Source organism: Geospiza fortis, unplaced genomic scaffold (genome assembly GCF_000277835.1).
Source record: "Geospiza fortis unplaced genomic scaffold, GeoFor_1.0 scaffold70, whole genome shotgun sequence".
NCBI classification, from domain to species: Eukaryota; Metazoa; Chordata; class Aves; order Passeriformes; family Thraupidae; genus Geospiza; species Geospiza fortis.
In genome coordinates, this window is record NW_005054317.1 from 3,517,189 (window position 1) to 3,530,733 (window position 13,545).

The 13,545-nt window shown below is 46.0% G+C and overlaps 1 protein-coding gene across 1 annotated transcript in view; it reads left to right on the forward strand.

The window, feature by feature from the left end:
- Positions 1 to 2,290: 2,290 nt before the first annotated feature.
- The window catches only part of MAGI1 (membrane associated guanylate kinase, WW and PDZ domain containing 1), a 285,863-nt gene continuing 274,608 nt past the window's right edge, over positions 2,291 to 13,545 (forward strand). The window contains 1 exon segment of the mRNA XM_031056336.1: positions 2,291 to 2,414. Within this exon segment, the coding sequence (XP_030912196.1) occupies positions 2,306 to 2,414 (109 nt within the window). The 5' untranslated portion in view covers positions 2,291 to 2,305.

Sequence of the window (13,545 nt, forward strand, 5' to 3'; positions counted from 1 at the left end):
TGTCCTTCCACTTGCCCAAGGCAGTGTGCAATAAATCTCTGTCTCTGAGCATCCATAAGCCTCCCCTGGTAAATGAAGTTACTTTCACCTGTTTATGTTCTGATATTCTTCCAGGGAATGTGCATTAAATTGTTTTTCAGGTGGATCTCCTCTAAGTAAATGGCATCTTGTGTCGCTTCAGGAACTGCAAGGGGCAGTGGAATGAAAGCCATAAAAATAAAATAAATGCATTGCTGGTGTCCAGCAAGACTAGAGACTAAAGCTGCCAATAAAAGAGACACAGGAGTGCTGTCACAGGGTCTGTGCTCTCTGCAGGTCTGGTGGAGCAGCCTGGATTGCTCACGGTGATGCTGAGTGATTTGGGGCAGGGATTTCCTCGCAGTTACCCCAGATTTGAGTTCATCCCTGAAAACACACTGCACACAGTTCCTTGCCCTTGTTTTGTTGATCATTTGGAGCTGCCTGTGGATGCTGGTTTGGCCTTTGCTCGGCAGAGGTTTGTGTGCAGAGCAGACAAGGTGGTTTGAGGTTGTGAAGCCCACCTGGTGTTTGGCAGTGCTGTTGGAGGTGAGGGAGGGTGAGTGGGGGCTGACTGTGCTGACAGACTGTTCCAGCACAGGTAAAACAGGTTTAATCCAAACTTGTTAGTCAGTAGCTGAGTTCATGTGTTGCTGCAGCTGTTCTTAGCACACCTCTGCCCATGTCCTCATGTTGCTTCAAGGAGAAAAGTCTGGTAAGCTGGACACAGCATTCCTGAGCTGCACAAAAGCAGCTCTAAAATTGTTAACCTGCTAATTTGAAGCCATTGCATTACTCTGTCACTGCCATCAATGAAAGCAGCACTTGCCACTTATCTCCTGGCATATGCCTATGATTGAGCAGCAGAGAGAGGGATTTAAATTGTCATTTCTAGCTTCACTGATGATCTGACACTCTCTGAGCAATCATCCCACCAGATCTCAGAAGATGGAAGTGCAAATCCCACTCAGTCTGTTTGAACCAAGAAGGAAAGTCAATGGAAGCACATCTGAAATAGCTGCAACCACGAGGAGAGGATTAAATAACACAGCCCTCAGACAAAAGGATTCAGTTGTGTTTATTTTGACGTGAAGAGAATGGGGTTTAATGGGAACATGTGTGGCATTGTTGTCAGCATGTCCAGCATTTTGAGGTGTAGTTTTGTGTGAAAGTGAAGTTCAGTCTCTGGTTGCAGAATCTTAAATATGATGATACTTTATTTGAAACTTCTCAAACAGTAGAGGTGGTACTTTTGGGATGACTGAAATGTTCACAAATGGCTGTCTATGAAGCTGGATTTCATTTCCATACTAGAAAAAGTGCCTTGACATTTTTTATTATTGTTATCGCTTTTATTATTATTTTACTGTTAAGTGCTGAGTGTCTTTGGGCCTTCACTGACTAGAGGGAACTGTAAGAGACTGAGTACATCTGATACTTCCTATGTACAAGATCCAAGTGTGGATTTGAGTGCCTGGCTTCTCTAGTAAGGATCTTGATTCATGTAATGTAAACTTAGAACAACAAAATTAGATTCAGATGCTCCCTTTTTTTTTTTTTTTCCCTCCCTGTTGCAGTCCTAAGCCAAATGATTTACTGTGGAATATAGTTGAATTGCTTGTTTTATCTCATAAAACAAATACGCCTTTGTTGCTCTTTTGGGCTGATGTTTTCCTTAGCTTGCACTTGTGACTTAGCTATACCCTTCCTTCCCTCTTGGACTTTTTAATTTTTCTCACACCATGCACAGAGCTTGAATTTGGCCTTCTCTGCTGGCTGATGAGATTCTCTTTGCCATGCCACAGGAGCCTGCTGCCTAGGCAGTGGAGATACACTGATAAACCCTTTGCTTTTGTGTTAGAATTGGTGTTTTGTTTTCATACAGTGTGTATCATTTCCCATTTGAAACCGCTGTTATTGTATGCTTGGAAAAACCCTCTTACTTGGCATTGGCAAAGGAAGCAGAGTTTAAAAAGAAAAAAAAAACCACTTTAATTTAATAAGCAGTATTTCAGGGTTCCTTTTGTTACGTGCTACCTTTTGAACTCTGCAGAGCAGCATGCAGATCTAATCCTCGCTAGCGTCACGGCCTGGGCTGCACAAGTAAACACTTTAAATGGGAGGAAGCACCTGCGCATCGCTATTGTCTCTCTTCTCCCATTAGCAAAGCCTCGGGGCTGACTCTGCTCCAGCCAAACCCTCCAGGCAGTTGGAATCCACAGGCAGAGAGCAAAGCTCCCTGCCCTGGGCTGGAGCAGTGGGAGCAGCTCCTGGGGGACAGCTGGCCATGGAGGGGCTGCGTGCGGACACCCGCGCACGGCTGGGCTACCGCGCACTCGCCCATCGCCTCGGCAGCACGGGATGCGTGGACCACAGGGATCACAGGAGCCTCCAAGGTGGGTCTGGGCAAGGTGTGCTCTGCCTGGCACTGTTCTGGGGCTGGGGAGGCTGGTGGACCTTGAGAACAACACTGCTCTCAATATAATGTTCTGGAATTATCGCTTCGTCCCACTCGTTTGTGTAGCCGAGTGCTTGACGTGATTGCTTTCCCATGGAGTTTGTGTTTTTACACGATTCCTTACTGAGGAGCTGGTGAAGTGTGTTATGGGCAAAGATATAACCTGCAGCAAGTTTACAAGACAAGATTTAAAGCTGAAAGAGCTGGTTTGAATAGAAGAGCGCTAAAGGCCAAAATCTCTTTAATTTACCCAAGAGAGGTCGGGAAGTGATTTACCATGGCCCAAAAGTATCTGCAAACAGAAATACTGGTATAGAACATCTTTTGAGCTAGGAAACCAAATCGTTTAAAAGTTCATTGATTTGAAGCTAAATTTGGTTAAATTCATAGCCAAATGAATTTAACAAAATCTAGCTTCAATTTATTACGTATTCGTAATTCATTAAAAAATACTAGGACGGGTCTTCTGTTTCCATTGCTGCGTTAATGTTTTGGTTTGTGCCTAGTGAGAAATAGTGGGGAAGCATAGGATTCACAGGATAAAGTGCTTAGTGTGATATAGGAAATCTTGTTAGAGCAGCATCACTTTGGGATTTTTAGGTTTTCAGTCTCTGTGAGGCATTTTGTGGTGGTGTAGTACCTGGGGAGCTGGAACTACATCTTAATTTATTGAGTGTTCATTTATTGGCATTTGAAATGCCTTTGAAGAGATGTTAGTAATTATTTTATTAATCCTTCTAACATCAGTTTCTATTTAGGAGAAATTGTCTTTGTGCCCTCTAGTGGAAAAACTATTTACTAGAAAGCTTCTAAATTGGGTGAAGGTTTTGCAAAGAAAGGTGGAATGTGTGAGAAAAGACACAGAGGAGTAGAACAAGGTTGGAGAGATGAAGGGTTGCAAGGGGTGGATGTGCTCTGTGCTTCCTCTGCTTCAGTCCTCCCAAAACTGTAATGGTGATGACATGCACAGACTTTGTCAAATACAGAAGATATTATCCAATATTCACATCAGCTGGACTTGGTGAAATTATTCTAGGTATAATTATGAGGAAAATCCAGTCTCAGCAAGCTCTGAACACTGGCCAGTCATTGGTGATTGCCGTCAATGTTCTCCAGGGATGTCATGGAGAGGGAAGAGCAAAGCCAAGCCCACTGGCTGCAGATAAAATAAATGGAAAATCCCTTCCTGCTGCACTAAGGGGAGCTGGGCAGTGCAGGGCAGGGGGAGAATGATCATGGTGGCAAGTCTGGAGATGAACCACAGAGGTGGGAGGCTCAGCAGATGAGGCAGAAGAGGGAATGCTGAAGGAGCTGTATTTGGAAATATGAGCCTGAGTGCAAGCAACACATTTTCTGATGCATAAAAGATTTCTGTAAAAAGCATGATCATTAGCTCATAGTTGCCACTGGAGAAAAATACCTTGATTTGCCTGAAAAAAAATATTCAAGGTGCAAATTGGAGAAGAGTTTCTCACTAGGAGGTAATGAAGCAAGAGCAAAAGAAATTGTGAATCTGCTTGACTGGAGGATTTACAGAGCAGTTAAAGCAGTGCCTCTTGCTGATGGTGTGATTTCTCCCCCTCTGTTGCCCTCTGTCCATCCACCCACTACACAGGGTCTATTTCACTCATTACCCTTGCAAGCTGGACTTTTTATTTCTGTTGCTAGAGTTGGTTTCAGGGGCCAGGGGTCAAAACCAGTAGCAGTGTAGTAGGCTATTGCATGGCTTTGGGATATAAATTCTGCTCTCAGTGCAGTCATGAAAACTTCAAGCAGGGATGTAGATCACAAGAAGCTGCTGCTGTCCCATTTATCTTCCCTTCTCTGTTTCATTCTGGAGCTGCTCATTCGGGATGCTGTGAGAGCAACAGATGTGAACGTGATGGAGTCCCCACACCCCCCTCCCATCGCTGTCATCCTCCCTTTCCTCGTACTGGACTGCCATTCTTGTTTATTTTGGTTTAAATGACAATTGCAGACTGCCTCTTGCAGTGTTGTTTGTGTGCTGTGTGAGTCACTGTTTGTGTTTGCTGCCGCTCGCTCGTGTTGCGGATCCTCTCCCTCGTCTCACACTTGCAGCCACAATTCCCCTCCCAGGATCCTGGAGCCTCTTCTGTTCTGAGTCTTCAGCACTCCTGTGAGTGCAGGGAAAAGCAAGCTGTCAGGGAAGAGCCAGGATTAGCCTTTTTTAATTATTATTTTCATTTGTTTTAGCTTTCTTCTGGCATTTTGTAAGGGTCCTTGTTCAAATCAAAAGATTCCTTGGAGATTCCTTCCCTGAGATCTCTGTGCTCAATTAGTCTCTTCTCGTATTTCTACCAGGCAAGTGAGATCAATACAGTATTTTCTGGCTTGCAGATTTCAGGAAGGAGGGGGAAATCCTGTTAAAACAACCTTTTTTGAATTTACTGAGGTGCTCATGTGCAATTCCAGAACCTGCCTTCATAGTGGAGGTGTTAATCCCTTCATGTGCTTTATCACTGGGGTGGGGACTTCAGCATCCTGCTCAAGATCATAAGTTTGGACCAATAGGGGCTGACCACATTGGCCTCTGAGAGGGGCTGTGGGTGCTCTGAGTGGATGGGAAGAGACTCTCCATGCCCTCATGGCCTTGGGTGATCCCTTGTGCTTCTTCTTGCTCCCGGTAAAGTGCCATCATTGCCAGCCAAGAAAATCCTGCATCTCTGTGCCTGGGAAATCTGAGTGGTAATGGCTTGCAAGTCACTCTGTGGATTTATCAAGGAGAAACAGAAAATTTCTTTGTGTCACCTTAATGGAGCTTCAGCTCACAGAGCTCCATGTGGGAGAATCCACAGTGGGTCTTGAGTCTCTCTCAGGTTGTCCAGAAGCTCAGCATATGTTTGGTTGTGAATCTACTGTAAAATAGCTGCAAGATTCCTGTGCCTCAATTAGCAGCCTTGGTAGAGAGCAGGCAGATTTTCAGGTAAAAAATGTCCATTTTGACTCTTTAAGTGTTCTCAGGTGGCCTATGGAATGTAAATGTTTTACTCTATTTGTAATGCAAAACCTTTTAATTATCTCCAATTCATAAATCCTTAGTTTGTTACTTGACTGCTTGTAAGAGAATGCTCATCTTTTAGTGGGTAGTAATCAGTGTCAGAGGAAATGGGGAATAAATGGTGTGTTTTAAATGGTGTCAGTTCCAGAACAGGAATGTATAATTTAAGTCACTTAGATTTAATCATCCTTTAAACACTGAATCCCAGCCTCTGCTGCTTGTCTCCCAGGAAGCTGACAGCTTTTTAATGCCACTATGGCAACACTGGAAAGTTCCTTCAGCTGCTCTAGGCTGTGATGTGCCTCTGTACCACGTGTATTGGTGCATCCATGGCTGCTTCTCTGGATGCAGCTGGATGCAGGGGTTGGTTGGGCTCTGCTTCACCCCCTCCCAGCCCCAGTTTTGGAAGTCTCAACTGTTTTACCTTTTTACGGAGCTGTAACAGCTGTTGTAAGTACCACAGCAAATGTAACAGCTGCTGAGGGTGGGATTATGGATCTGGGGTGTGTGTATAACAGCTAAACACATTCTAGTCATTCAGCAGGTTGAAAAATGAAGCAGAGCAAGCTGTGTTCATCGTGCTCTGGAGCTGTGTGGTGGGGATGTTTCCTGATGGGGTGGAATTGTGCTGGTTCAGCCTGGATTCCAGTTCCTGGAAGTGTGAGGCTTTGACCTCATGCATTTCAGCAAGGAGACAGGGCAATGTGGGGCGCAGCAGGGCCTGATCCTGCCTGGGGAGCAGAGCAGCAGTGCCCTCAGTGCTTGTGGGACCCCAGCAGTTGTGACCATTGTGTATGGGGCTGCTGACATGCATACAAGACACTTGCTATTCACTTCAGTGCCAATGTGCATGATTTCCACCTGCACATGTAGATGCATATAATAAATACATGTGCGCATATATAAAGGAGATTGCAGGCACTTTAAAAAAGCAGCTGAGAAACCCTGTTTGGGATTATGTGTGCTTCTGGCCCCTGTGGGATTCTGCCTGCTCCCTTGGCCGTCTGGCTGCAGATAAAATAATTTAATGCAATTCTTGCTCCTAGCAACTGGTTGATGGCATTAATGGAGTGAGTGGAATTTCACCCATAAAAAAAATACATCTGGGCTTGCTGGGGAGTGAGTCCCACAGTCAAAAAGTGTCAGTGGGTTCAGAACTGGTCACCTTTATTGCAATTGCCCCTTGAGATGGCATTAGAGCTGACTGACCATCTACGTGGGCAATAGGTAGCTTTTGTTGTGCCTGGCGGTCAAATGGTACAGTCTTAAATTAGAATAGTCTTAAATTAGAAGCTGCCACTTCTACTTAGACTAAAACGTGCATTTCTCTGTCTGTATGTAAACGGGAGCGTTCGGAGCTCGGCGGAACGCGCAGCGGATTTGCCAAGGAGCCCATTAGTGCTTGCTGAGAGTGAGGAGGGGCAGTGGGAAGGAACATCTTAATGAGGGGGGTGAGGAGGTGATGTGGGGACACGGAGAGCTCAGGGGACATGGGGACATGGAGTGCTGGGAGCCACCTTCTGCTGCGGGAGCATCCGGCTGTGGCTGCAGCAGCGGCAAACTCGGGGAGCAGCGCTCCGTGCTGCTGGCACCCAGGGGAGGAGGAGGAGGAGGAGTATTGGAATATGACCAACAGAGCTGGATGGGACATGCCTGAGCTTGTCTGGCCCTTGGTGTTGAACCAAATAGTGGCACTGTGGTGTTTCACCCCAGAGACACCTTTGGCTGGCTGGGTGTGTGGTGTTGTACCCCACAGACACTTTTGGCTGGCTGGGTGTGTGGTGTTTCACCCCACAGACACTTTTGGCTGGCTGGGTGCTGCAGCTGGGCCTGTGCAGACAAGTCCAGGCCTGCAGAAGCTCTGGTGGCTGCAGGATGGAGCTTCCCCCATAACAGGGTCTGCTCCTCAGGTTTCCCTCTGTGGAGAAGCTTTAAGGTGATGGTGAAGGAAAGGAGTCGGTTCTGATGGAGGGTTTGGATCCAGAGCTTTATTCTGGCCCTCAGGCCTCTGAATCCAGCACCAGCTCCAACAGAACTCCCTGAGCCCGTGGTTGCTGTTCCTTTTAACCCTGGAGAGGGGCAGGGAAGGGGTAGGGAGCCACCAAGCAGGGACAGGAGGGGAGGTCTCAAGGGACAAAGGACACCTGGATGGCCCAGTGTTCCTCAGGGGTAGAGGGCATCCTTTGAATCTGCCAATCACTCGATGCCCTTCTGGAATGTCAGGACTGATAGACAGTGTTGGGCAGGGGTCAGAGAGGGGAAGGGAGAGGGGATTGACACCCCTGGCAGGGAATCTTCAGGGGAGGGACCCAGGTTTTGGGGTAAATCTTTGAATCACACCACAACAGAGGAGGTCTCCAAATCACCTCTCCCAGAGTGTCCTGCAGCGCTGGAGGTGGTTCAAGTGTGGAGCAGGAGATGGTGGAGGAGCTTGGGTCCTTCCCTGCCCGCAGCCACCAAGTGAATCAGCCACAAGGAGGGAAGAGCTGCTGCTGAGCCCTCTGGCCAGTTTGGCACTGGTGTCTTGCATGGAGAGCACATTTATGAGGAGTTGGCAGGTTTAGGATTTTCACCTGGGGTGCAGCATGGACGTGTTGTGGGGATTTTGCTGTGCAGTGGGCACAGAGATCCCTGCACCTGGGAGAGCAGAGGCTGCTCAGCCAGCTGTGGGTTTGTGTGCTGCTGACATAAGGAGGCTGTGTGGAAACTGGATCAGATTCTGATGCAAGATTTCTGGCAGCCTTCAACTCAGCAGTGCCTGAATCAAATGTGCACTTCCAGCTGTGGCGAAGCAGCCTGCCTTGTTCCTCCTTCTGCCCATTTTCCTTTCTGATCTGTAGGGTTGCACATCTCCACTCCAGCAGCTTTGGTTCTATTGCTGGCACTGTTTGGATACTAGAGGAGACTTTTTTGGCAGTCACTTGAGAGCTGCTCCTTATTTGCCTGGGTTCTGGGTTTACAGTGATGCAAGCAACGTGATACCATTTAGCAGCTCTAATAGAGGTCAAGGTGCTGTTGTCTTAGGTATTGTAAAAATGCCTTGTAAAAGGCTGTGCATTATCCAAATGGGCTGCAGGGAGGGCAAGCAAAAGAAGGAATAAACCAGCCTCTCACAGCTGCTCCTTATGGATGTGAAGATGAAGCACAACCAAGCGTGCAGGTGTGTTTTGTCAGCACCTGAAATGGGACCCAGCTCTCCTGAGTTCTGCTCTAAATGACTTTTTGCCCATGTGGGTTGATTCAGAGTTAGTTGCTAAAACAAGCTAAGGCTGAGTGCTCGTTGCTCATTGCTTTATCCCCCTTTGAGTTTAAATGCTTTGAAAGGGAACCTGGGTAAAGCCCATCCACTGCTGGGACATCCCTAATCGACTTTCAGGGAAGCTTTTTTCCCCCTGAAACCTGGCCAGGGAGGAGGTGGGAGCATGCTCAGTGTCCCAGGTATGAGGCAGAGGCCGCACCCTCTGCCAGCAGCTCTTCACTCTCTGCCTGGGGATCCCAAAACTGAGCGAGGCAGGGGCAGGAGGCAGCAGGTAAGGAATGCTGAGCGCTGCTTGCGCTGAGCCTGGGCAGGTCTTGTCTTCTCCCTAAAAAGCAAGGAAGGGGCTTGAGTAAGAGTTAGTGAGTTTGGGAAGAGTTTCAGAAGGTGCATCCCCCGGGCAGCTTCTGCAGCTCTTTGTTTGCTCCTTCTCCCCATCCTTTGGAGCCATGTTGAGAGCTGGGGTGATTTGGTTTGTTTCTGGTGAAATTTCTGATGAAGTTCCTGCTCTGTGGGCTGTCAGGGCACAGCTTGGCCCATGTCTGCATGCTCAATACCATTGTCAGCTTTGGCTTCTGCTAATATTTTTGGAAATTAGGTTAACAGGCTGCAAATTTTATTTAAAAAAATCTGTTGAATTTTTTTTTTAATTTTTTAAGGAAAAAAAAAAACCTCAATTTCTTGCTTCTCTGAAAACGGTAAAATTCTTGCCCTGGCTGTAGTGAGGTGGCTGCCAGAAAGGGAGGTGCTCTGATCCTGTCCTGGTGTAGCTAAGAACTTGTGTGTGTTCTTTGCTGCATTGAAAACCTAAATATTTATGTTACAGTTCTGGTTCCTTGCCATGATCTTTACTTATGTATCATTGTGGTTATAGTTCCTAAATGATTTGAGCTCTAATAAATAGTTTATTCTGTTTCACATCAACAAGCCAAAATAATAATTGATCTTTCAGGATATAAACTCCTTTTATTACTTGAGGTATTGTTTGCTTTTACGGTTCAAGTTGTTTACAAGGAATTGTTTTTATGCAATATATTGTTCACTTGTGTACTCCAAAAGAATAACAATAAAACATCATTGTGCTCCTGGTTTCCCTTTGAAAAGGCAAAGCAACCCTCCAAGCATGGTTGCTTTCCGTGCTGTAATGGTTCTGTGCTCTTTTACCATTGTGTTCCTTAAATAAAAAGCACAAGATGATCCTGCAGCACAGCAACACAATTGTTCCTGTAAACAGTGTGTGCTCTGGTATCTGTGGCAAGTCACTAGTTTCTTGTTTATTATTTTATCTCCTTAATGAGAAATCAAGTTGCTGATACTTCCTTGCTTTTTGGAACTAATTGTTCCGTGATTTTAAAAAGCACTTAATATAATTGGGAGTCATTAACTTTTGATACAATGTGATGTAAATGGAGGAAGTCTCTATCTGAAGGGCTCTCATGGCACAGATATCCCAGCAAGGATTGCTCTGGGTGTGTGTTCAGTGAATTCCTTAAATCCACAGCCTCCTTTGCTTGCTGCAGGAGCTGAGGCAGGGACCAGCCTATCCATGGGCATTCAGGCTCATGAAATTGGGAAATTTTGTGTTTGCCAGAGCTAAGCAGGGGCTCAGATAGCTGACATAGCTCAGCTGTGACCTGTTCTGTGTTACTGCCTTGTGCCTGCATGTCCTGGAGATCACCAAGGGGCCGTGGTGGGGGTGGCTGGGAGAATTTGTTCTTTGCCTGGAAGGGCTGGTGATAAATGTCAGTCCCCACCCCCTCAAGTCATCTTGGTGGGCAAGGGAATGATTCCTGAGTGACTGGTGGGTTGTGGGGCAGCTTCCCTGGGACTGAGGGACCAGGGCAGTGCCAGCCAAGGGCCCAGCTCTGGGGAGAGGAGGGCCATGTCCAACAGGTGCCAGGGCTGAGTAAGGGCTGGAAATCCTTCTGGAACATTCACGGGTGCTGGAAGGTGCTGTAGACACTTGAGCTGCACAGCACAGGTGGGATGCAAAGGGTTTGGGGCTGAGCTGTGTTAGTGCTGCTGTGCTGCCTGCCCCTTGCCTGGGCAGGAATGCAGCAGGCAAGTTGGTTTTTCTTCATCAGACAGAAGGAGCTGATGTATTTTCACATCCAAATCTCACTACTAGGTGTGCTGCTCAGTTTGGTAAGCATTACCCCAGCCTAGAAATACTGACTGCTCTCACTTGCTGATGTGCTCTTTGCAGCAGCAGCTTTGTCACAGTCTGTTGGTGACAAAAGCACCTGAGGAGGGCCTGGGCTGGTTTCCCTGTGAGGATCCCTGGGTGCTCTGCTGTTCCCAGCACTGCTGGCAGCTCTCCTGAGTTCCTGCACCATTCAGGGCAAACTTTGGGTTATCTCACCATCTATCCTAATTAGGTGCTTTTTAAGGCAGAATGTTTCTTTGGTTTTCTGTTTTTCCTTCTCCTTTTCTGTCTTGCAGTAGCACTGCTGCAGCCCAGAGGCTTTGTGTTCCCTCTGCAGAATCTTCTGACGGCAAAGCTTGAGTGTTGTGTCCCTGCTGTAAAACACCCTCAGATCACTTGCAGAAAAGAGAGATTACAATCCCTGCTATGTTTTGCATGCCACAGCTTGAAACCTTCAAGCCTGGAAGGTGGGCTGCCCAGCTCCTGTCTTCCAGAGACAGCCTTGGAGGGGAGAAAGCTGCTGCCTCTTGCTGCTTCCTATCTCCATCTCCAAAACTGTGAATGAGTGTACTGGTAAAACAAAGCCTGGCAATAAGTGGCCTTCCAAAACTGTGCATTTTCAGTCTTCTGATCTCGCTGCCTTTTGTCTCTGGGCCATTCTGACCTATTCATGTCAAGAGAGCAAAGAATCTGTGAGACTCTGATAAATTTGTACAGCCCCTGCATAGTCTAGGAGAAGGTTTAATTTGATCTGACACTTACTAATCTGCCAAGACTTTCAGTGATTTGTTTTCATCCCAAGTTGAGTTTTATATCCCATAGAGAAATGGGTAAACATAGTACACTGGTAACAACAGCAAGTGTGTGAAGCCAAAAATTTGTATTCATGCACTTGAAAATTCCTTTCTGCTTGCTTTTTATGGGGATTTATTCCTCTTGCTAATTGTCAGGTTGCTAATTTCATTCACCTGGCAAAGTGCTGGCAGAGTCTTAGCTGTGAATTATGTGAGCCATTTTGTTTGGTTTAGTCTTGCATTGCATTCATATTTTCCTAAGGCTGTTGCCTTAACACACTGGCTGTAAAAGTGATTCCAAACATCAGATCGTTTTTCTACCCACCACATGTGACTGGTCTGACAGCAGCTTGTGTATAGATATTCTTGAATTTATGTCCTTAAATGGCTCTCATGCTACAGTGGGAAATTCCTTGATTATTTATGTGTTCCTCGCACTTTGTGAGTAAATTAATAGAACAATGGAATTCTCCAGTGCATTTTTTTGTGTGTTTTGTTGGTTTGTGTGTTGTTGGTTGGAGGGTTTTTTTTCCCTCTATCAACTTCTTTTAAATTTCTATTACTTCTTTTGTATATTTTAGGATACCCTGATTAGGTACTAGTAGAAAAAAATTTGTGTTTAGATCTGGAATCCGCATTCAATGAAGTCATAGTAGAAGTTTACTTGAACCCTTGGATTAAAAAAAATAATTTCACAGTTGTAATTGTTGTGTCTGAAGCCTAGAGGATGATGATCCCTTTTTTGTAAATATGGACAAAAATCCATAGTGATGGCATAAATGTGGCATTGGAAGTTAATGCATGAGGAAAATCAGTTGAAAATCGGAGAAAAAGTTTTCCCTCTAAAGCAAAAAAGAAAAACCAAACCAAGAATGTGCACCCTGTCCTTACTCTGCTAATTTTGTCTTCAAGCCTGAGCAATGCCACAAAGTAAAGCATAGTGATAGATCTGACTATAGAGATTCCTGTGCCTGGGACACCACAGTAGAATCAGCCTTATGCCACTCTGCTCTCCTAACTCCAGTAACATCCCCTTTCTGTGGGGAAAGGGCTCCAGCCAGCGTAGCCAGCTCCAGGGCCTTGTGGCAAGTCATCAGAGTCCTTGTTTTATTTCCTCAGATTGCATTGCATTAACCTTTATCTTGATTGCTCACTGCAAACTGATTTCTGACAAGCACCCGAGCGAGTTTGGGGTTTCTGGCCTCCTCCACCCCTCTGTGCTCACCATCAGGGCACTCCACCTTTCAGTGGGTGCTTGGAAGTGCTGGCTGAGCTCCTCAGCATCCTCCTCCTCCTCACCTGCTGCAGCATCCCTGCCCAGAGCCAGGGAGGGATGCCTGCTTTAGAGCACTAGGGAATGGTTTCCAGCCTGGTAAACCCAACAGCAATCAGGAAGGTGATAATTCTTTCTGGAATTAGTGAAATGTTAATTGGCTGCCAGTAAACCTGAGTCAGGCACAGCTGCCTGTGGGTTTGGTTTGGTTTAAAAACTATTCAGGATGAAATCTGTTGACAGCTTAATGCTGTGTAGTGCTCTTTAATTTGTTTAAATTTCCATATTCTCACCCTGAGTAAGTTGGCAGAAGGTCTGGGATGCTCACCAACCATATTACTCAGGTTTTGGTGGCAGCTTATTAACTGCACACTTGGCACTTTACAATTGCAGTGGCTTCGTGTTAAGCAATTCTTTTGATAATAATCAGAGGGATTCTGATGAATTAAGAGATTAATTAATCATGTCTGGGTTCTTTCTTAGGGTTTAAAAATTAATACCAAGTTTTGAAGACAAAAGGTTTTTTAGGCAGCTTGATTTTTAGAGGGATTTCTAATAGCTAACAGTATTGAACGTGTAGG